The 25,297-nt window shown below is 37.1% G+C and overlaps 1 protein-coding gene across 33 annotated transcripts in view; it reads left to right on the top strand.

Annotated features, from left to right (window-relative positions):
* The window catches only part of PTPRD (protein tyrosine phosphatase receptor type D), a 1,234,877-nt gene that overhangs the window by 1,087,369 nt on the left and 122,211 nt on the right, over positions 1-25,297 (top strand). For 25 of the 33 annotated variants that reach the window (XM_071802225.1, XM_071802223.1, XM_071802231.1 and 22 more), the window contains 5 exons: positions 5,197-5,385; positions 7,409-7,426; positions 9,124-9,234; positions 12,597-12,866; positions 13,580-14,161. In XM_071802225.1, the coding sequence (XP_071658326.1) occupies positions 5,197-5,385; positions 7,409-7,426; positions 9,124-9,234; positions 12,597-12,866; positions 13,580-14,161 (1,170 nt within the window). The remainder of the gene's footprint in view (positions 1-5,196; positions 5,386-7,408; positions 7,427-9,123; positions 9,235-12,596; positions 12,867-13,579; positions 14,162-25,297) is intronic. The other 8 variants (XM_071802234.1, XM_071802244.1, XM_071802245.1 and 5 more) reach the window with 1 other exon arrangement.

The following is a 25,297-nucleotide window of genomic DNA, read 5'->3' on the forward strand; positions in this document are numbered from 1 at the left end:
TAAAACCTTGTTTTGAGGCTTGTGTTCTCATATGAGTGACGACTCTCCAAATGTTAATTCTTGTCATTTGGATTGTCATTAAAGGAGAGTGAGAGGTATTTCATTGAGTGAGTGAGACAGGTCACTTTGGAAAGAGCTTGCTATGCACAGTCTTTAATTGAGCAGATGTTAAGAAATGCCAAAAGGTGCAAATTCCTTTTTCCATTTTCATGTTCTTATGAAGATATCTAATTTCAAAGGCTCAGTACACTCATTTGTTAAAACAGAGAGCTTATTTAAGGCTAAATGCTAATAACAATGAATGTTAACTGACTTAATGTAATGTGAAATGGCTGCTTCAACATTCATGCAAATGATAATTCAGTCTAAGTGGCTCTATGTTCTGTTATATAGACATTACTTTGCAATCTGTAGGATAACTGCATACAAAGCTACTAAACAAATTTGTTTTCTTCTGCATCAAAATTGCTTTGCACATCTCTTCAATGTAGGAAGAATAGTTTTAAATGCATGCTTTTTACTGGGATAGTATGGACAGCTGTTCTCCTGTTGAATATTTACTAATTTTTAACAAGTCTCTGATCATCTGATCAATGGCTGATTCCTTTTTTGTGTGTGGTATAATTGCATGAAATTAAAGAGAAATCCCAACAGACACCTAGATCTGTTCTTACAGTGTAACCATTACACTCCCTTGCTGACTTACAGCACCACTAGGAGAAAGTATCCATCTCTGTGTAGCAGCTTTGAACAAAGGACCCTGGGAAAACAATGTATTGTGTGTTCAAAATTAATCTTTTTGCAAAACTTACCTAGTAAAATATTTCAATAGAAATAATGTTTATTAATTGGCACTTTTTGATGCTTGGTATCTTTTAAATCCAAATGAGTCTTTGACGTATAATTAGAAATGGCTTTGTTTTGATTTTTCATTTTATTAATATGCATAATTCTTCAATAATAGTACAGAATACCAGCTTTGCTGCAAAATGTTGATTTTACTCCCTCCCCTGCTCACTTAGATTTTACTGTTCTCAATCCTGCGTTTAGTTTGGTTGCAAGAAGAATTATTTTGAATAATATGGTCATGATGTCAAAACAGTGCAAATTATATGCCACTGCCATCTGGAATAGTGAAAATAAAAGCTTTATTTACACTGTTCTTTGAAATAATAAATTTTATTGTGGCAGTTTATCTTCAGTATCTATTGTGTATTCTGGGAATACTCCGTGTGTGTCTTTTTATTCTGTGCGCTAAAGAATGACTAAAATTTGCCTATGCAAAGGTATCAGCAAATCTTGAGATATATCTTTTTTCCTTCCTGAATAGAATGAGAACCACCCAGCATTTCCACAATGAGAATAATTGGTTCACATAGAACAGTCTTTTTTAAGAGGCACAGGGAAACACTTTGAGTATGTACTTTAGTTTAGCAGAATACACAGATTTAGCTACAGGTTAATATGGGTATTCTGGAACATGGGTGTTTTGATGGTGCAAAGATGGTGGAGAGAAACACTTAACAGAAATATTATCTAGTTTTCATGTCAACTGTCCAGTCTTGTGCCACAGTGCTAATACCTTGCCTCTATACTGTGTAACCCACACCGATTGCAATTTGCACCTTTCAGCCATATCATAGTAATATTATTAAAATGTACTGTAACTGAGAAAATTATTCATGCTATTCTGTCTTTCTCACTAAAACACACTGCTGTTTGCCAAAATGATTCAACAAGATAGCTATGAAGACTTTAAGACCCAATCTGTTTCTAAAAGCTGCCACTCTTCTTGCTCCATGTAGGGCCACGACATGATCGAAAAGTAGCTTTTTACAGGAAAAGTATTCAAAATATTAAGATGTAGCACAAATGCTGGATGAAGATCACTGTTTTACTCTTTGTTTAGCTGTGTTGGACACCTGGGTAGGTGTATCATGAATAGTAAAATCCATTGTACTGGATTTGGATGAAATCTTCTTCTTTCTTTGGATCCAGCTTTTGCATATATGTAAGCTTGACAATATACCATCAGACATAGCTTGGGAAGTTCGTGAGATCTTGTGAAATAATTGTTTTAATTTAAATAGAGAGATTGAAACAGTACATTCTTTAAGATGAGAGAAAACACAGGTAAAGTTCAAGCAGAACATAGTTTGTGATATGTAGTTGTGGCACAGCTGCGTTCAAAGTTTCTTTCTCTGTAGATACAATTAAAAGTAAGTATGGTTTCTTTTTGGTAGAGCATAATTTAACTTGTTGGTGTTTTCAAGATACCACTCTATCAAAATTACTATGTACACATAAAAGCTGTGTTTGAGTCTTGTCTCTAAATGTTGTTGCATTTGTGAGGGCAAACACACCTCTGAGACAGAGGTAGCAACATGTGAAATTATGTGTTGGACAATCTCAGTAGGTATCCTTACACTGAAAACTGAATGTAGAGGTTAATGTGCTTTTTCCATACATGGAAGGGAAGCAATTACCATTTTAACAAAACTGGTAGCAGAGGTAGGAATCTCAAAGACATTGTTTACAAATGAGAAATATCAAACAGACTGAACACAGATAGATACAGTTTAGAAACACTAACATGAACTGTGATGGGAGACAAGGAAAAGCTGTTTCATATCATTTTCTCTTTAGGGTTCATGTCGTATCTGGTCTTCGTAATTTCCTCTCTGTGTTGTTCAGATCATACATTTGGTGAAAAATAACTTTTGTAGAGCTCTTCCAGTAATGGGAAATGATACTTGCGCAATACTAAAGGTATTCTTTTAATGCCAGTTACGGAATGCAGCCCTGTTGAGACACCTAACAAATTCAAAGAATGTGCTCTGTTTCCAAATCTCTTGTATCTGTCATCCTAAACAAAATATGTATTACATGTATGACTCACTAAGCGCAAGGACAAAGAAATCTGCCCTTTAATGGCCTCTAAAAATGACAGTACCAAATAGCTTTGAGAAGGTCAAGTCTGATTTAAATTGTTGATGAATTAGAAGCTAATTCACTAGAACTGAATATTAATAGGGAACAGTGGTATATACTGTGGTTTAGAGGCTAATGAACCTGTTAATGAGCAGTATAAAATATTTTTCCTTTCACCTCATGTAAAATAGTAGAGCTACCAATATATCAACATTTTCTAATAGTTACTTTTCTGTTAGTGCGGCTGAGAGGCAGTTTTTCACTGATTTGATTCTCAGCTCTCTTGCACAGTGTGTTTGATGATCCGTCAAGCTTGTATCATCAAAGTGTAAAGACAGTTTTGTACAAATCACTAATAAACTTAGACAGAAAAAAAAAAGCAATTAATATCTTAAGAACTGAATCCACTGTGATAAGCACCTCAATTAGAAATCTCATTATTTCCCTGGTCCATTTTGTGTTGAATGCTGGGGTTTTTTTGCCAAATACCTGAAAGCCAAATTGGAAACAAGCCACAACTGCCAAAAATATAACAGTTCGGGCTATTTGAATCTGTTACATTGTAATTTTTCTCATGAAAATTTCACGAGCGTTCATTCAAAGAGATTCTATGCATAAGGGCGATGGATGGAATTTAATTACCCTTATTAAAAATAAGTAGGGAAAGTTTCTTACTACTCTGTTCTGTTAGTATTCAAAATATATTATCTTGATTGTATGCTCACATATTTGGAAGAGGGACTCCAGGGTTTTCTGTGTGACTAAAGTAGGAAAATTCAGGTCATAAAAGTCTTGTTCTGTGTCACAAGTCAAATCTTGTCAGTTACTCCCAAAGTAAAGACTTCACGTTTATAAACAGACGAAAGGACATACTTTTCCTTGAGAAGAGCCTATAGCTAGTGAAGGATTCGACACTTAACCACTGATTGATAGGAATACTAGCTCTGAAGAGTTATGCAAACTTGCTGGAGAGTTGTGTCTATATATCAAAGCAGTATCTATGTGCATTTGCATTGCAAGCAATTAAGTAGTTCATGAGTGACAGCAGACCTCAGGAACTGCAAAGATTTATAGGTTATACTTGCTTGCTATACATTTTTCAGAAAAGTCTGAAGACTTCCATGAAACTATTTGAAAATATGGCACGTTTTTCATGGAAGAGAGAACATTGAACAATTTCTTCTGAGTTAATTTTATCTCTTACTCAATTGCATGTCAGTAATGACCAATCAAGGCATTTAACAAGACACATGGATTATAGTTAGTATTGATCCTCTTTGATTTTGTTTTGCTTGTCGTTTTTGAACTGAAATAATACCAATTATTTTGCAATAATTTTTTTTTTTCCATTTTAATGGACACGAAGAGCAAGATGACGTAATTCAAATGGATTATTTTATCTATGCCAACTTGATTTCTGTGAAATTGCTTGATTCCAGTGTTATTTGCTAGTTTGTATCATCTTAAGAAGGCAAATTGCCTTTTTTTCAGTATTTCTTAGTATTTTGCTATTGAATACACTTGGATGAGTATTTTTGACCATATCTGAGTGTTTTAGTTGACAGCATTATATCCATTCAAGATCCTTAAGACTGTCCTGTCACTTCAGTATCTGCATAGATGCGATATTTAGAGTTTCTCAGTGCTTTGCAATCTTAAAATGCATTCACCCTGACAGCACTTCTCTGCAGCAGTAGAGCACTGTCATACCCATCTTACAGACGGGCAACTAAAGCACAGGGACATTTAATGCTAAGACAAACAGCGCCTAAGTAATAATGATAAAAGCAAGAAATATAACTTGGGTCTCCTAAGTCCCTGGCCAAATCCTATACTGCATGATCACACTTCCTTATGTACTAGCCTCATGTAAAGAAAGGGGTTTTTCCCTGTTGTTGATAGGCATGGTAATTCAATATTTCACATAAAATAATAAGGCCTTTTGCAAGCACAGCAACATCAGTGTTGTAAATACCATAGAGGGAGTCTGATCATTATGCACTACATGCAGTATCTATGCCAATTCAATGCATTTTATAAATAAATATAAATAGTGTAGCCACTTTTTAATGAACTTTCTCTTTTGTATCAGCATTTTGGTCACTGTAAATTACCAAAAATACTGCCTATCTATTTTTTTGCATCAGTTCCTCATGTACAAACAATTAGGAGATGCTAGAACGTTGAGCAGGGCAGTGATTAGGGCTTTCCTGAGTTACTATGTAACTAATGTGAAATCCTTCAAATCATACATTTCTTTTGCAGAAGATCAGATTCCCCGAGGTTTCCCCACCATTGATATGGGCCCACAGCTGAAGGTGGTTGAACGAACTCGTACGGCTACTATGCTATGTGCAGCCAGCGGTAATCCCGATCCCGAAATAACTTGGTTCAAAGATTTCTTACCTGTTGACACAAGCAACAACAACGGCCGCATCAAGCAGTTACGCTCAGGTAGGGTCTTGTTACTGTTTCCACTAACGCACAGAGTTGTTCTCTCTCACCTTTTCTTTCTTTTCTTTCTCTTCCTTTTTTTAAATTTTTATTTATAGGTAATAATTTCTCTTTCTCTTCTCTTTTCTGTGTTACTGAGTGTGTTGTCCATGTCTGTGATGTTGTCATAGCCTTTTCTAGACTCTGTCTCTATGTGTTTTGCAGCTTCTGTTTACTCCACATTGCTCACTGCTGTGACTGTACTTTTTGATAATTTTTTTCTTTACTGCTTTTTGCAGTACTTGATGGATCCATTTTCTCCTCTTTCTTTCTTCTTTCCTTTTTATTTTTTTAACAAATTTATTTCAACATTGGACTTCATTCAGAAATTGCAAGGAGTACCAATGGTTATATTCATCAAAACCGAAATCTGCATTAGACACTTCAATTAAAATTTAAAATGTATTTTATATTGTCGTTTCCACATTTGACTCCACCAAAGATTAGCCAGTTTGGACACATCTTCTATCCTCTCACAAATACATAAAACACAATACTTTTTCCCATGCACAATTATACTTTAAAAACAAAATTAAGGAAAAAAAAAAATCCTTGGGTAATCTATGAAATAAAGGTTGTGTTTTTTTTGCTGACTGAGCATTTTTCCAACACATTTAGCCACAGTAGTGTGCGCCCATGCTAAAGCTTTATAAATCCTGTATTTTCCGGATCTACAGAAGTCTGCTTTTGGTGTAGAATCCAGCTTTTGCTGCTCTCTCTCTCTCTTTGCCCCTTGCACCTCCTTAGCAGTTCTTTCACTCTCCTCCTGCCCTAGTTTATTCTTATGCTCTCTTTAGATTAAAAAAAAAAAAAAAAACAAACAAGAAACAACAAAACCCAAACAACAACAACAAAACACCTTTAGATTTATAAAGTTTCAAGCTTATCCCTAAATAAGATTATTGGGATATAATGAGCTTTTTTCTTCGGCAATTGTATTAAATATCGTTGTAGAATCTAAGTTGTTTAATCACGTGTTTTCCCAGAATTCTCAGCTTTTGACCTGTCCTGTGATGTTAAATCGTCTTGTTAACTGACTTTTTGCTTGTTGTCAGCAGAACTGTGTAAATTAACCTTCTGTTAATGTAAATTAAGAATTAATTTTTCACATGTGACATAGATGATTTAGTATATAAAGCTTTAACTGAAAACTTTGTACCAAATTATAAGGAATATAATAATATTTTTATGCTGTCTTTCTTCTCTCCGTATTTAAATCTCCAGAATCTATTGGTAAGTGCTTAGTTCTGAAGCGCACTTCACCCCCACTAATTTCCATATTCAGAATATTATTATGATTATTATTATGATTATTATTATATGATTACTATTATTATTATTGTTAAAATGCATGGCATGCATTTTACTAACAGTCAGTGTAGTCACCAAATCCCTATAGTGGCGCACACGCACACCTCCACAGAAATGTTGTCTTATCAGTCATAGCAACACCTAAAGGAAACAGTACACATGTATCACACAGCTATAGAACAGTAAATGCCATGATCCAGCATAAACTACAGTGTTTGTTTTGAGATAGCCTTCAGTGTATACACTTTCTATATATATATAGGTTTATATATATATACATATATATATATATAATTTAAATAAAATTTCCAATATTTTCCTAAACTATGTCATAAGTACAGTATTGTGAAGTTTTCTTTAAGTATTTGAGGCATATTCGATTTATATCTAACCCTATATAAGCAAACATGTAAGAACTCAGATGCTACTCTGAGAATGGCAATGCAGCCAATTATAGCCTCTGCCCTTTGTGGTACAATGCAACTTGATTTTATAACCTGATAATACTATCTAATATATTCCTGTTTTAACAGTATAGTAATTCGAGTTTCTCTTAAGACCTTATTTAATTCTGTAAATCTAATTTGATTCTTCTTCCAAAGCCCTAGCCTCCTTCTTCTCGTACTAATGCTTCTTCTTTCTAATCTTATTTGCATTCATATTATCCACCCAGGTGGTACACCAATAAGAGGTAAGAGTGCTGAACTAACGTTCACAGAATGATCTTACTCATTCTTACTGTCCTTTCATCCCTCTCATCTCTGTCCTGTTGTTTGTTGGGTTTTTTTTTGAGAGAAAATAAAAAAAACAACAACAACAAACCACAGGAATGTCCATCATCTGATTTTTTTTTTCTTTGTCCTGTTTGGTTATGATTAGTGACTCTCATATTGTGACCTTTCTTTCTGAACACTCCCTTTTCCTTTTTCGTTTGTTCATTGAAAAAAAAAAAAAAAGAAACAAAAATTTAATTTGTGATATGCTTCAAAGAAAGCATATCCAGGTCTTCTGGCCATAGCCCAGTCACAGCGTACCATTTGTCCCTCTTTTTTCTTTTTCTTCTTCTTCTTCTTCTTCTTCTTCTTCTTTTTCTTCTTTTTTTTTTTCTTCTTTTTTTTCTTTCCTCCTTTTTTTTTTTTTTTGTCCAACTGGAGCAAAAAAAGATCATTTTTTTTTCTTCCTTAGCTGTTCTTGTCCTGGACCAAAGCCAAGATGGTCTGGAGAACAGTAGGAGACATGCAGAAGACAACATGGACTATCTCCTTTTTGTTTTATCTTTCATAAAAGGTTTTTCTTTTTGTTCTTCTTTGATCCTTTTTTTTTCTTTTAACTTTGTAAAGTTGAAAATTATGTGTCCCCCCCTAAAAAAATTACAGATTTTTTTTCCTTTTTTTTTTTTTTTTTTTTTTGTGTGTGTGTTCTTTTTCTTGGAGTTCTCTCACCTCTGGATTTTTGGATCTTCTAATCTACAGGCTTTGGAAATGAAAGGTTAATGACTTATTCTTGGTGGTATGTGGTATTGTTGGTTTTTGATACTCTGACAAAACTGTTTACTTCTTTTGTAATTCTTGTTTTGTATTTTTCTTGGGTTTTGTGACACCACACTGCTAATCCCACTTGTGGATTTTGATGGGTGTCTTGGGGGGGGCCCTCCTATGGTCCTCAGCAGTGGCTGGTTGGTTCTTCCTTGTTGGTGTAGACCATGCTTTTTAACTTTTTTGTCTTCTAATTCAACTGCTCTTTGTTTTTCAGCAAATGTACTTTAAGATTGTAAGTTGTGGAAAACTGTCTTTCTTTTCTTACCAATCTGCATGTCTTAAGGGAGTTTTCTTTCTTTAAAAGAATATTTTGATAATTATAAATTACTAATGCAGTTTCTTTTTTTTTCACTTCAAGCAGCCTTTTTGTTCTTGCTGCACATTTTTGGCTTTCTTCAGCAGAGAAGATTTCTTGAATCCTGTCCTGCCTTTTTTACGAGTACCACCTTTTGTGCTACTTTTCTTACTAGATTGAAACAATGAAATAAAAATTAGAAAAATATAATGACCCAACTACTTAATCTCTTTTGTTTTATTCAAAAGCCATTCTTCCTTGAAGCAGTCTCACCCATCTTCATTTTAATGGTTTAGGAAAGAGTATTGTTTAGAGAGGGGGTTGTTTTGTCAAATGCAAATTGTTTTCCTGTGCTAGCACTAATGATGTGAAAAAAATAATCTCTTTGTTTTTTTCATTGCATCATTTTCTGTCTGTGCACCTTAGCAAGAAAATGAACCGACGTTGAGTGGACCTTCGCATACAAGCTTTTCATATTGTTAAGCGGTGTATTGTTATAGATATAAAAAGCCTTCTCTGACCGTCGCTTTGGCAATGTATTTTATATTCATACAGGTGCCCTCCAAATTGAACTGAGTGAAGAATCTGACCAAGGCAAATATGAGTGTGTTGCAACCAACAGTGCGGGTACACGCTATTCTGCCCCTGCCAATCTATATGTCAGAGGTAGGAATGACATAACCCTGGCATCCACTCTTCGTTCAGGTTCAGGGCTAAGTTACTCTCAGGATCTGTACAGTTTCCACTTTAATAATCAAAATGCCATGGTAAATCTGTCGGTTATAAAACTCATTTAAAATTGTAGAGGAAGGGCTTGGGGTTTGTTTTGTTCTTTTAAAGCACTCTTGAATCCAGTCTATCCTGTGGGTTAAGGTTTGTAAGTATATTTATATTTTTACATCTTGACTTCTATTTTTCCTGCATTAAGTTAAATTGTGCCTTGCATTTATTTTCTTTTATTGGTTTTGTTTTGGTTTGCTTTCCTTTTCGAACTCCTGAGGTGACTGCTCGGTGTGCTACTAATCAGCTGAGTGTAACCCCAAAGCATTGAGATGTATGCCTACCTGACTTCTGCTGTGTAATTGCAGAGGAAAAGCTTCTAACTTAAAAATATGTATGCAGAGCACAACTGTATTTTCTTCTTTTCTATTTCTTTGTTATATATATGTATGTATATATATATTAATATATTGTTAGTGTAAGGCTTGTGAGTGAAGGGTAGTCCTTGCAATGATAGGGGTCAATTGGATATAATTTTGAAGAATCTACTTGTCTATATGACAGGTATGATTAATAAGGAAACAGTTCCTCTGTACAGTAGTAGAAATGTTTGTGGGGTTTTTTTTATTTTTTTTTTTAATCTATGAAAATGTTCCTTTTGCTCAACTAGAAAGAAGTGGTTTGTTTCCGGCAGTATTTCCAATAGCTAATTGACGTAGCGTTCTGTACAACAAAGCCTATAACATACATACATACATATATGTATATATATGTGTGTGTGTGTCTACAGTATAAGGGGATGGGTGGCGGAAATAGGACTGAAAACATAAACAGCTTTACTGTAGGTGGATGACCTTACCAAAAATACCTAGCTTGATTTTGAAATTTTTTAGAGCTGATTTTTCAATCAAACTGATTTAAAAAAAAAATAAAAAATAAAAATAAAAAAATTCGTAGTTACCGCATCCTTAGAATGTTATTTGATCTTTTTTTTTTTCTTTCTGTTCTCCTCCAACATACTGACTTTCCTGTACTGCATGAGGCATGTATACCTTTTTATCCAAAGGAAAATTTCAAAATTACGCTAGCTATTGTTTCTAACACCATTGTAGCTGTGGAAAATGCTAACTTTTCGAGATGAGGTAGGGAAATTTAATTAGAGGAAGTAAAGATGTTCAAGTAGCAGTTGAAAGCCTTGATATGGCCTTTTTACTCTCTCTGTGTTTCCCTTGTTTTTCTCCTTTCCTCATTTCATTGTGTTCTGCATCAAACCCCCTACATCCCTCAGAGCTGCGAGAAGGTTGGTGTGTTTTTTACTTTTTACCCACCTTACAAAACTATTAATTAAACCAATAACAAAGAATACAAATGAAATGAATGTAGCTGCATTGTGGCATTTTTTATGTTAATGTTATATTTTAGCAGAGAATGCCCTGGTGATGGCTTTTGATGAGTGCTGGTATCTAACTGTTGTGCATGATAAGACAGAATGAACCTGGATGCATGACAACCTTTTTAGCTTTAACACTAACGTCTAGTAAACTTGGTCAGTGTTCCTGCTTTTTCTTCCCTTTTAATTTCTTGTTTCTACTGATGCCTGCTTTTCAAGGAATGGTTTCAGCAGTTGCTTTTCTAAACCGCTCGTGCATGAAGACTTAACTCTCCTTTGTCTATAAGGATTGTGTTCAATACAAGAAATTCCTCATTGCCTGCTGCTTGCCTTGTGTGGCCTCTGTGAACTGGCCGCCTATGGATGTTTTGCTCTCTGCTTGTTCCCCTTCTGCCTGTCATTCACTCATGAGGCCATTGCAGTAAGCCCCTACTGAATCCATAGAAGATAGCAAAAATTTAATCAAACCCAGTGGGAAGGTTTAAGACTAATACAGATTTCATTTTTTTTTTTTAAACTCACTCATAGTCTTTTATTTTACTTTTTATTTTTGCTGAGTTTAAACTGTCATAATGATTAGCCTTTATTAAACCCTAATAAATACAGTTTTGAGTACACTGTCCAATGAAAGGCCTAAATACAAACCTACCTCTCTCAGCTACCTCTCTCTCTTCCACCTCCCCCACACATGTGCACACCACTGAGAATATTTGAAGCAGGAACACTGATCTGTTATTGCCTGGTAATTTTCTCGGTGTTGTGTTTGCATAAATATTAACTAGTCTGTTAGTGCAATGTCCTGCTATATGTTTAAGGTTGCCACCCCAATACAGAAATTTCTAATATTATCGATCCTTATAGCTCATTTTGCTTTCCCTTAACTGTGAGCATAGTGAAATCCTGAATGTTAAATGTTCTGCTGTTTTCCCAGTGGCCTTTCCTAACAATTGCTTTTTAACCACCCAAACTTAATCTAATCTCCTTCTCCCTCAAACTCTATGTTCCTCTTAAAGTACTGTATCTGTCAGCCTATCCTATCCCCATCTCTTTCAAGTTTTTCTTTCCTCACCCAGTATGTTTTCTTTTTGAGTACTTTTTTCTTTCTGCAGTCTTTACTCAAATATATCCCTAAGCATGATTCTCTATTGATTCTGTCATTTGCTTGCCTGCATGACCCAATCCAGTACTTCTACTGGCTTTGCCTAGTTTCTTTCTGTGACTATATATATATATATATATGTATATATATGTGTATATAGATGTGTATATATGTATATATATATATATGTAACTGTGTGTAATTATATTTTTTTCTATGTTGGTTTCAGTGTTAGTGTGAGGTCTTGAGGCTGCATCTACTTTGAGTCTGAAAGCAAATGAAATCGCACTTTCAATGTACTGTAGGCAATGTGTTCCAGGACTGTGATGTGACAATGTGGCCTAGCACATTTATTCACATCAGCTGGAAGCACACAGCATTGAAGTTGGTTTTGCTAATCAACTCAAGCATGCTGTTGACCTTCCAGTTTTCTTCTGTGCATATATATATGTATGGGCATATAAAATGCATATATATATATGCGTGCGTGTGTGTGTGTGTGCGTGTGCGTGTGTATATCTTTTGCATGGTGTTTGTGTACTGTTAGTATGTAGTTAGTTAACTGTGGGGCCCTAATAGGTCTGAATCAGCCATTATATGGATGTGCCTAATAATATCCTCAAGTAAATATAGAATAATTCACATTGTGTGCAGACAAAATTCTTGTTTAGTCTTGTATTTCTTTTATACATATTTTCTGGCAGATTGCAATAACATGTTAAAACGTTAAATTGTGTCTGTACACTGCATGTAGTCCGTATGCAAGACTCAGTTTCTTTTTTTGTATATGTTATTACCTTTTTTTGTGTTTTGTTCCAGTTCGACGCGTCCCACCGAGGTTCTCTATCCCCCCCACCAATCATGAGATCATGCCTGGCGGGAGTGTAAATATCACGTGTGTTGCGGTGGGGTCACCAATGCCATATGTGAAATGGATGCTAGGAGCAGAAGATTTGACACCTGAGGATGATATGCCAATAGGGAGGAACGTCCTTGAGCTTAATGATGTCAGGCAGTCTGCAAACTATACTTGTGTTGCTATGTCTACCCTTGGTGTTATAGAAGCAATAGCGCAGATAACTGTCAAAGGTATATCCCAAGCAAATATATTTGGACATAGTTCAGTCTTTTCTTTCATTCATTGCCATATTCTTAGCAAATATATTGCAGTGAAAGGGACTAAATGCCTTTAGCTCTCGTAAATCAAGAGGGTAAATATTCCAGTCAGTCACTGGCATAAGACAAATACAGATTCAGACAGCAATAATACTAATAAATAAGTCAATGATAATGTTCCACTGTTCTCCTGTGTCTAGCTCCCAACCTTCATTTCAGGTAAATAAAGGATCTTGTAATCTTGCATATACTTGTCAACAGCAGGAGCCTTTAAGAACCAGTCATTTGCTTATTAGAGTTGCTAAGTGTCCAGATATCATGTTCACTGAGTAACTGGCAACTAGAGGTTCCAAAAATATCTGAAAATTCAACTGTAGTGGTGCACTGTCTGTCTATAAGACTCCTTTTCTACATATGTTTATGAAATATATTACAAAAGTCAGTATTATTAATTTGTATCAAATAAACTTTACACCACAATACCTGAAGATTTTCTGGTAGATTTCCATAGTAAATCATAATTACCAAAATCTTGCTCTGAACAGATCACACCTTCTTTCCATTCCAATCTTCCTGTTTTGTTTTTGTTGTTGTTGTTTGTTTGTTTTGGTTTTAAGCTGCTTATTGTAATAATTAATGTCTACTGTTACACAGACCTAACTGTAATTTTTGATGTTTCTCTTTAGCCTTACCCAGACCTCCTGGAACACCTGTGGTGACAGAAAGCACAGCGACAAGCATAACATTAACTTGGGATTCTGGAAACCCTGAGCCAGTTTCATACTACATAATCCAACATAAACCTAAAAACTCTGAGGAGCCATATAAAGAAATTGATGGCGTGGCCACAACACGCTATAGTGTGGCTGGCCTAAGCCCATATTCAGAATATGAATTTCGGGTAGTTGCTGTAAATAACATTGGGCGAGGACCACCCAGTGAGCCTGTGTCAACAAGGACTTCAGAGCAAGCACCTTCAAGTGCGCCACGCAATGTGCAGGCCCGTATGTTGAGCTCTACCACCATTTTGGTACAGTGGGAAGAACCCGAGGAACCGAATGGACAAATACAAGGTTACAGAGTTTATTACACCATGGAACCCACTCAACATGTCAACAGTTGGATGAAGCACAATGTGGCTGACAGCCACATTACCACTATTGGAAATCTGGTACCTCAAAAAACTTACTCTGTGAAGGTTCTTGCTTTTACTTCTGTTGGGGATGGACCACTTTCTAGTGACATTCAAGTCATCACTCAAACAGGAGGTAAGCTAGCAATGTAAATACATGCAGAAATTTTGCAGAGAGAGAATTTGAGCTTAAAATGTTGAAAACTACTTGCTTTCAAGGATAACCAGTTTATTCAGAGAGCTTTTGTAGACAACCTTTTTCTCAATTCCACAGTGCCAGTTATCATTGAAGAATTGAAATTATCCCCTCAGATTTTAATTTCTTTGTTATGAATCTCAATAACTTTACTGTGGTCTCAGTGATACCTTCAGCCTGGAGGCAGGCAAATTATATGACTGCTATTTGGAAGTGCTCTGTGCACCAAAAGTGTTTGTCAAGTAGTTCTTCACAGCTTTCTTTGGGAAGTTGCCTGTGTTGGTGGGTTTTGTTTAGGTGGCTTGTGGTTCTCCTATGCTACATTACTCTAGTGAATCTTGCATTTGGAAATTTAAAATGTATGTGTACTGCATCTATATGCAAATAGTTGCTAAGGTTCTGAAAACATATGAAACATAAAAGCATTATAGTAACAACAAAACTTTGTGTAGGTTCAAGCAAGCAGTTCTGTACACTTTGAATTTATAAATCAAGTCCAGCCTGCCCCTACAAAGTGCAAACTGCAAGGTCACTGTATTCTTGTTTTACATTTGCAGTTAGGTTGTTTGGTTTCTGTACAGGAGTTTTAGGTCCATGAGTTAGTTTTATTAGTGAAGGACAAGCAAGCATGGTGCAAAACATTGCAGAGAAATTCTATGAAATCAAAAGTGAGAAGCTCTGGTGGAGCTACACTGCAGAAAGTGTTTTATTGTAGCAATAAGAAATAAAAGCTCCCTCTGTCTAGCAGTTTAGAGAAGACTGTATGAAGTATTACCATAGGTCAGTGATTGCCTAGAAATATTACATAATACTACTTGAATTTTTTAGTACTGGAAAGTTTCTTGTTGGAGAATCTGGGATCCCTCAAATTCTTAAAAAAAACGTATCTCCAACGCGTGACTCAAGACAGTTATGTTTGAGCCACTTTTTACTTCTTCATTTTACCAATATTTATTTAATAAAGAAGAGAAGTTTAGATATTGTCCTGGAACCTTTCTAAGTATTGTGTTACACAAAGGTCTAGGTGATGCCTTTTGCAGCATCTCAGCTGAGAATTTACTAACTTAGCTTTTTTAGACCTTATAGTGGTACATTAAAATGTGTCTGTATGCACATGCAAATGTGAATATGTACCCCGTAGTTTAATTTTGGCAATTGCAACCTTTTCCAGGGACTTGGTTTTATACTGACATCTGACTTCTTTTTGAATACAGAGCAAAAAAGCTTTTTGAAGAAGGTTTAGTGAACTCTTCATCTGTGTTTTCACTTACAACCATAAACGTTTTAGATTAGCAAAAGTTTGTCAGTAGCTTCCCCTAGGATGGATGAAACAGTTGAAATAATGAGCACTGAGGCTCAAATGGACAGCCCAAGTTACACTACTTGCTGAAGTAACTTCAGAAAAGCTCTATTTATTGAAACCTTTTAGAACTTGCCATTAAGCATGCCCGTCTGTTTCCGACTACTGTTGTAACCTGAAGAAATTATGGCAACATTTACAGTGCAAGAGGAGTTCTTAATACACATTTTCAATTTTGTAACAGAGTTGATTTGACATCGTTTATTGGTGACTATGTGAAAAATAAAAAAGAAAACCAAAAATGTGGCATACAGGGGACATTTTTAAGCACTGTTACTTGTCCTTGAAATATGTACATTTAAAGTCATAAAAGAGAAAAATAGCTAAGAAAGTCTAGTGCAGTTCCCCAGTTCAGGGTATGTTTAAAAACAAATATTTTCTCATCTTTCTATCCAGCAGTTTCTTTTCAGTAAACACTGCAGAATATAATGCAGTTCTTGCCTTTCTCTTCCAGATTTGCTGTAATCTAAACCTGAATATGATTGTTTTGGTTTAAGTCCCTCTCAAGCTGGAACTCATCCAAATAAATATAGTGAATTATAAAGTGCCATTTAAAAACAGTAGAAATTTATTTGATGGAAACATATGTAGAAGAGCAAAAACAGAAGGGGATGGTGATTACTTTTTTTTTTTTTTTTGGGGGGGGTGTTTTGTTTTGTTTTTTTTTCCTTTTTGAAACAAATAAGCCTATCGTTGTTGTAAATATGTAGCTTAACCATTATGATTTATACAACAAAATCTGATTGACAGCTGTGAGTTGCAGGCTCTGTTAGGTTGGTTTCCTTCAAAGCTTTCTTCCCTTATGTGTATTCTGATATTTGGAGAGAGATTATAAAACATGAAAAATTTGTTTTTAAAAAGCCTGTTTACGAGCCTCTTTGCTTTCTTAATACAGCAGAATTGTTCTTTAGAAATGGCTTCATGAGTAGTTTCTCACTTTGCAGGTCAGTCAAAACTCTGCTGAAAGATTAGGTTTCTAATTAAAATATTTATGAGGAACATATAGTTTGAGGGAAAGAGAAGGAAGCATTTTTCAGACATCTAAACATTAAAAAAAAAGGTTTATTTTCAGTTTTGTGTTTCAGTATTCTGCTTAAGTATTTTAATGAAAAGCCATGTCCTATTGCCCAGTTGCTTTTAACAGTATTTACTTTACTGTAAAGACACCATTTTTAGAAATTAAGTTTTATCAGAAAACAGGCATAGAGCTGAGTTTTTTCTATAAAGGAGGGTAAATTTTAAAAGCTACACCTAAGAAAGACCTTATTCTGAATTTGGGGTCAAAGGATTTGATTCTGCTGAGGATAGAGTCAGGACCAATGCATTATTTAGTTGAATTCGCTTACAGTAAATTTTAGAAAAAATAAGTATTGGTATAAGCTTTAGTGTCATACTTTGTGTCCTTTACTTCACTAGAAAACAAAATCTCTTTTGGTTTGTCCCCATGTAGCTGCTCAGGACATACTACTTATGTATCTTCTCATATAACTTTCTTAACTTAAACCAGTCAGAAGCACACATACTCTCTGAGCAACATACTTAAACTTGTGTGTACCAGGAAAATTCTTGAGCTTTAAACTGAATGCCTAGGTTTCGGTTTGGTTTGGTTTTGTTTTTAATGTGCAAAGACATGATAGCTGCTGAAGGAATTCAGAGAATCTTGTTTTCATTCTCAGCTTGGGTAGAAAGATGGAAGAGGGAGAAATACACAAGGTCTATTAGGTAGCAGATTATTGGAGAAAGATAAAAAATATTCTGGGAAACGTATGTGTGCTTGTAAATATAAATATATTTATAAATATAAAACACGTTGTTAATTTTAAACCAAGGAATGGCAGTGTTTGAAGACTAAGGATTATTAAAATTATTAAAGGGTGATCTTTTGAACATATGGATAAGGACAGTAATGAGAAGGTCAGGTATCTAACTGTCAGGGCACATAGATGGAGCCTTAGCTTAAGTGAAATGAGTTAATGATTCTGGAGTTCTTATTACAAAAGAAGATTAGAAATTCAGAGGAAGGGAGTCTTTAGCAAGGGAAAACAGTTCTGTGTATCAAGCTGGCTACTCAGGCAGTCATTGCAATTTTTTTCCTGAACACATCAATGGAAAGTCTGTTGTCTCTGAACTGCCACAGTAATAGTCTCCCTGTGAATCTGTTCACAGTAATGGACTTCCCCAAAGGAAAGGCTGAGAGCATGCAGCTAAAAACTCAACCATGTTGCAAGGGAACAGGTGGAAGGAAAATAATTTGGAGCTGAGGTGGGGTGCAGGATGGTTTTTAAGTGACAAAATTCCCCTTAAGGAACATTTCTGGTCATGTAGGAAAGAATACTTCAGCTTTTGAATAAAACCTCTGCTATCAAAGCATACTTAAATTATGTTAAGTGTGCCAGTCTCTGTGTTTACTTCATTTAGATACTAACATGATGAGACCAATATTTAGGATCTTACTCTCATGTAATGACTTTTTTGGCTTTCAATCTCCGTCTCTTTTCTTCTGATTAGAACACAAAATTAGGGTATTGATGTGTATTGTTTTTTCCTACTCTGATTTGTTTTTAGTCCAGAATTCTGATTTTTGCAAATACATGGATGAGTGCTGGAAATGCACGCATTACTTTTGTTACTGAAATTAACTATGGAAAAATGCATCTTCAGATAATTTAAAGACAACTCTACTGCTACACTGTAGAAACAGAGTATAAGCAGAATTACTCTGGATAATTCATCTCTTCACTATGTTGTCTGCTCATTCAGACAGCTCTATACAGAATATGACCTTGAGACTGACCAACATGTTTACATTATTCTGTGGGCTCCTTCAGTGTCAGTTACACATATTATTTTGAGAAAGTGATTTAAAGATTTCTGGCTATTTTTTACAAAATGTGCTACACTTTTTGGACATTTAAAGTGTATGATAGTTTATTATTTTGAGTACTGTGGTTCTGCATTTGATACTGCGGAACTGCAAGCCTCAGCTATGTTCAGACTCATTTGAAGAGGTTATTTCTGTTTTAGGAGAAAGACAAAGGAAGAACAGGATGCACATATAGTTAGTAGAGTGTGTGGAAGGCAACATCCTGACACAGCTGGTCAGGAGTCAACTAAGGAAGTTGCTCACTGGACCTCTTGTTTGCAAAAAGAGGACTTGGGCGTGGTGTGACGGCTGGGAACCATCTTGGGCATAGCAATCATGAAATGACTGCGTTTTCTCTTTCTGGAGAAGTAAGGATGGGGTTCAGCAGAACTGCTACCTTAGACTTCCAGAGGGCAGACTTTGGCCTGTTTAGAAGGCTAATTGACAGAGTCCTTTGGGAGGGAGCTCTGAGGGGCAAAAGAGTCAAGGGACACTGGACATTCTTGAAGTAGGAAATCTTAGAGGTGCAAGAGCAGGCTGTCTCTGTGTGCCAAAAGAGGAACCAGTGGCGAAGAAGACTGGCTGAACAGAGAGCTTTGGCTAGAACTCAGGAAAAAAAAAAAAAAAAAAAGAAACTTTATGACCTTTAGAAGAAGGGTCAGGCTACTCAAGAGGACTATAAGGATGTTGCAAAGTTATGTAAGGAGAAAATTAGAAGGGCCAAAGCCCAACTACAGGTGATCTGGCTGCTGCTGTAAAAGGCAACAAAAAATGTTTCTATAAATACATGAGCAACAAAAGGAGGCCTATGGAGAATCTTCATCCTTTGGTGGATGCAGAAGGAAACAGTGACAGAGGATAAGGAAAGAGGTGAAGTACTTACTGCCTTCTTTGCCTCAGTCTTGGTAAGACCAGTTGTGCTCCAGGTACCCAGCCCCCTGAGCTGGAAGACAGAGACAGGGAGCAGAATGAAGCCCCAATAATCCTAGGAGAAATGGTTAACAATCTACTTCACCACTTAGACATGCACAAGTCTATGGGGTTAGGTGGGATTCACCCAAGGGTGCTGAGGGAGCTGCTGGAGATGCTCACCAAGCCACTTTCCATTATTTGTCAGCAGTCCTGGCATACTAGGGAGGTCCCAGTTTACTGGAAGCGGGCAAACATGACTCCCATCTACAAGAAGGACCAGAAGGAGGATCTAGGGAACTATAGGCCAGTCAGTCTGACCTCGGTCCCAGGGAAGATTATGGAACAGGTCATCTTGAGTGCCATCACATGGCAAATACGGGACAAGCAGGTAATGGATTCCAGTCAGCATGAGTTTATGAAGGGCCGGTCCTGCTTGACCAACCTGATCTCGTTCTGTGACAAGGTGACCCACTTGGTGGATGAGGGAAATACTCTGGATGTTGTGTACTTTGGCTTTAGTGAAGCCTTTGACACTGTTTCCCACAACATTCTCCTGGAGAAACTGGCAGCTCATGCTATGGATGGGCATACTCTTCACTGGGTAAAGAACTGGCTGGATGGCCGTGCCCAAAGAGTTGTGGTGAATAGAGTCAAATCCATTTGTTGACCATTCATGAGTTGTGTTCCCCAGGGCTCAGTATGGTACAGTTCTTTTTGTTGTCTCTAGCAGAAGAGAAGATCGAGTGCAACCTCAGTAAGTTTGCAGACAACACCAAATTGAGTGGCAGTGTTGCTCTGCTGGAGGGTAGGAAGGGCCATACAGAGGGATCTGGACCGGCCGGATCAGTGGGCTGAGGCCAATAGTATGAGGTTCAACAAGGCCAAGTGCTGGCTCCTGCACTTGGGTCACAACAACCCCAGGCAGTGTTACAGGCTCAGGAAAGAGTGGCTGGAAAGCTGCCTGGTGGAAAAGGAGCAGGGGGTGTTGATTGACAGCTGGCTAAACATGAGCCAGCAGTGTGCCCAGGTGGCCAAAAAGGCCAACAGCATCCTGGCTTGTATCAGGAATAGTGTGGCCAGCAGGACTAGAAAAGTGATTGTGCCACTGTACTCAGCACTGGTGAGGCCCCACCTCGAATCCTGTGTTCAGTTTTGGGCCATCACTACAGGGGAGACATTGAGATACTGGAGAGTGTTCAGAGAAGGGCAACGATGCTGGTGAGGGGCCTGGAGCACAAGTCCTGTGAGGAGCAGCTGTGGGAATTGGGGTAGTTTAGCCTGGAGAAAAGGAGGCTTAGGGGAGCCTTTATTGCTGTCTACAGCTACCTGAAAGGAGGTAGGTGTTGGTCTCTTCTCCCAAGTAGCGATAGGACAAGAAGAAATGGCCTCATGTTGTGCATATGAAGGAAAAATTCTTCACGGAAAGGGTTGTCAGCCGTTGGAACAGGCTGCCCAGGGAAGTGGTGAAGTCACATTACGCATTTTATTTAGTAATTATATTGCATGAGAATTTGGTATTTCAAAAAGTACAAGTATTGTTTCGCAGAACAAAAACTCTGGAGCCTATTAACTCTTCTATTGTGAGAGCTTTGCTGTAGACCTTCATATTTCTTCCAGAGCAAGCAGAAGCATGAACGCTTGGTCCCTTTCAGTTCCCAAACGACTGTAAGTTCTCACCATCAGTCTATTGTCCTCTGAAAAACAGATTCGTAATTAAACTGATTGGGTTCTGCTTTAGGTATGGATTTTACCCTAACAATGTAATGGGGCCCTTTCTAGCCTAGAGACTCTTCTCTGCTTCTAGCATCACTTGCAAACCCAGCACAGCTCTAGAATTTTTCTGGTTACCTCAGTCAACTGGGGAGCTGTGTAGAGAACTAAAATGCTTTTCAGATTTGAGATCCCATTTTATAATTCTCTTCTGGCACTTCAGTCAGGGATGGACATAGAACTATGTATGCAGAACAAGGTCCAGCAATCTGTATATGTGGAGGGCTAGGCAAGCAAAAGTGTAGAACTTGGTATGAAGTTTTGAAAAGACTCATTTTGGACTTTGTTCTTTGTTCTGTTACTGCAAGTTACATCATGTTTACAAGCAAGAAATAAGGAGTATACTTGGTGCATAGGGAAGTTATGGGTTTTAATGTATGTTTGTAGACCACATTGACCTCAAAGCAGAAAAGGCAGAAAAGAAAATTGAGAGAATGATCACGCAAAAAAACCTCATTCAGTGAGCTAACTATATACAGCACTAATATAAAAAGTTAAATTTGATCTGTGAAATTAAAAACACTTAAGCAACAGTATAAAGTCCACTTACATAGACTTTCCAGTTTCCCTAGGGTTGTTCCATCTCTGAAGGATACCAGCACCTTCTGTCACTGTCTTCGGCTTGGCTTAGTTCTGAAGATTTTTTTGAACAGATGTTGTTTGTTCTAGGCATAAATCCTAAATAGTTTAAAAGTTATTGTTCCCCTTTATTTTCTGGTATTTTTTCCTTTGGCTTAAAGCCTTGGATTCCTTACCAAAGTTTATCAGCAATGCAATTTGTTTAATTTCTGTTAATTTGTTGTTGGTTTTGGTTTTGTTTTCTTTCTCTCCATCTTCTCTGTCTGTTTGGAGGGGTACAGATTTCCCTCTCACCGTTTTCTTCTGTCAGTGTTTTCAGAGTCGCCTAACTGTGGTAGAAAAAAGTGAGGGGAGACTAGATTTTGCCGCAAGATATTATTTTGACAAACGACTTTATGGAAAGTCCAATTAACCATCAACTTGTTTTATAAAATAGTAGTGAATTGCAAACTTAGGCCATAAAGGTGGGGATTTTTTAAAGGAATTCTTGGAGGATGAGTGTCTTAAAACATGCAGAGAGACAGGAAATACCCTTTGTTTTCTATCTGCTACCATATGTATCATAATGGATTATACCAGCTTTCACATGGGTCACTTGACTAGTCATTTACTATTACTTTCTGCTGTGTTATACAATTCATGTATCCATATGTTAAGCACAAATCACAGCATCAGAGGACAATTCAGGCTGGCAGGATGATCTTCTGGGGAGGTCCACCCCTAGCTTTTGCTTGGAGCAGTCTCAGCCAGGGATCAGACCAGGCTGCTCAGGACTTCTCCCAGCTGAGGTGTAAAACCTCCCAAGGCTGGATACAGTCCAGCCTCCCTGGGCCTCATCCCTACTGCTGGGCTGTCCTCATGGGCAAAAGGCCTCTCCTTACCTGAAGCCTGAGTTTGTGCTGCTGCCTCTCGTGCTCCCTTCTGCACCACTGTGAAGACCCCAGCTTTGTCTCCTCCATCCTTCCTCTCCGTGTCAGGGATGCTCTTGGGTGCTTTCAGAGCTGTCCCTCTTCCCATTCCTGCAACCTCTCTTCACAGGGCAAGGATCCCAGCCCAGAGCCATCTTGCTGAGGCCCAAAACCAGATGGAGTGCCCAGATGTGATCTGACAGGCACTGTGCAGAGAGGACAGTCCCTGGTTATCGGTGCTGTCTCCTGCTCACACCACCCCAAGCACGGTTGACTCTTGTTGCTCCCTAGGCAAATGGCTGTCCCTGACTCAGATTGCTGTCTGCCATGTCCCAGGGCTGTCCCACATACTGGTGCCTGACTGTATCAGCCCTGACCTGCATCCCTTCAGGGCTCTGCCTTCCTGAGACAGGACTTGCTGAACTTCAAGAGGAACCATCAGCCTGTTCCTCCCCCAGCTCTGGCTCCCTCTTAACAGCAACCTGGTCCTCAAGTGGGTCAACTGGTCCCCCACAGCTTGATGCCATCTGCAAATATGGAACCTGTGCCCTCCATCGTCTCCTCCAGGCCACTGATGGAGATGTCAGACAGAAGAAATGGATAGCATGGCACAAATAACATTAACTGCTGTTTGACCTTCATTGACCAGGCAAAGGTGATTTTGCAACGCCTAACCTGCTGCTCAGTTACTTTGCTGAAATATTTTTTGTCTGTCCTTTGATACACATTAAAGCACATCTTATTTACTGCATCTTGGTTTTACCAGTTTTCATCTTTTTGTCAAGTGAAGCAAACAAAATGCCTACAACCAGGTACCCACCTCAGTTTCATGAGGTACATTTGGAACTACCTATAGAAAAACAAACACTTCCAAATAGCTGCCTAGACTCCAGATTTTATTGTTAAGTTCTGGCAAGCCTGCAGTGGGCCTCTAGATCTACTTCAAGCCATGTTCAAAAGGAGGCAAATCTGCAGCTATTTTCTGGTTATTGATCAGGAGTGTTTTTAAGCAGCTAGACTAAAATTTTGTAATGTTCACCTAGTAAATGCATTTATACAATTATGCTATAGATTTACTGAGTTGAAGTTTGATCTAGTGGTATTTCAGAATCTGCTTCAAAGTTAGAAATTACCCAGTTATCCCACCCTGTTCCTTTTAATTTCAAATCTGTTCAATTTTAAAAGGATAAAATTAGAAGCATTTCTGTCAAAAATACATTGTTGGTATTTCCTGTAATTGTTGCCTGTGCTTTTGTGAATTTTCCCTTTTGCACTTTGCTGTACCCAGGAAGTGGTCTTTTTATAACAGACATCTTTTTGAAAAATAGCTGATTACTCCTATCCTTTTTAGTTCCTGTAAAGAGACTTGGTCTTCTGTTCACCCTCACACCCTCAGAAATATACAACATCCTTCTACACCTTTCCTTTTCTGTTTTGTACCATTTTGGGGAAAAAGACAAAAAAAATGTTAATTGTATGGACTTGCAGCCTCTACACAGGAGACTGAATATGTAGCTCATGTTGATAGGCTATCTGTCTGTTTAAAGGTTAGATAGCAAACCTACCCCAGTGTACACAAATGCAGTGTTATCCTCAGAGTGACATTCTGTAGAAGTCTGGGGAAGATAAAAATTATAATCACGAATTATTTTCACTGTTTGTTCCATGGTGCTTTAAAGTCTTACTGTACAAAAGAAATATAGTTGTAATGTTGTAATAAAATTCTACCCTGAAAAATGATTGTGAAACGATCAGTATTGTCACATCCTACTTGTCACACCTGTTTTCAGTATGTGCTAAGAAATGCATCTTATATTTTTTTCTTAAAAAAGAAAAGGATGCCACATTTTATTCTTGAAAAGATAGAAATGCTGTGAAAGACATTCGTGCCTTATCAACAACACTATTAACTAAAAGTAGTGGTTTAGAACTTGGTTGCTGAAATGATTGTATACATTCCAATGACAGGGTTATATTTTACTGTCTTTCCCAGTCAACATTATTATTTGCTGTACATTTAGAGAAGGAAATGAGGGGAGCATTTAGTCTGGATAATTTCTGTGACCATTACACAGGACAGAACAACAGAAAATGTTCTTGACTGTTGGAATCAAAGTTGCATTTACTTCTTGCAATTAGAAAGCGATGTTACTAGAAATTCAGCCATTTTCATAAAAATACCAGTCACTAAAAAGGTAAAAGTATGTTATTTAATGAGAACATTCCTGGAGATCTCTTCAGTAGGTTATAACTTCTTCACGTTACAAAAGCATTAAATATTTTGGTGTCTTCTTAAAGAGCAGGATGTGTTTAGTATCTTAGTTATTTATGAGCTTAGCAAACCATTTTCAGATTTGGAAATGCGTGTAATGGCTTTAACACTTTCTTCTTGACTATTCCAGGCAGTCTTATGTAATACTAGCGTTTCTCCATGGACACACTTACATACGTGTATTTTATTTGCTGTTTCACACATACATTATTAGATTGCTGGTATTTATCACTAGGCTTCTGTAAAATTGTAATTCAGTTGTATGTGCATTATTTACACTGCAAAGCATTTATTTGAAACTCTTGATAATTCGTAGTGTGTGAATTAAATATATCATCATTATTTTTCCAAGCTCAAATTAATTTATTTCAAAGTATAGTCAATCATTTTTTTTACTTCAGTAAGTTCAATA

Source organism: Patagioenas fasciata, chromosome Z (genome assembly GCF_037038585.1).
Source record: "Patagioenas fasciata isolate bPatFas1 chromosome Z, bPatFas1.hap1, whole genome shotgun sequence".
Lineage (NCBI taxonomy): Eukaryota > Metazoa > Chordata > Aves > Columbiformes > Columbidae > Patagioenas > Patagioenas fasciata.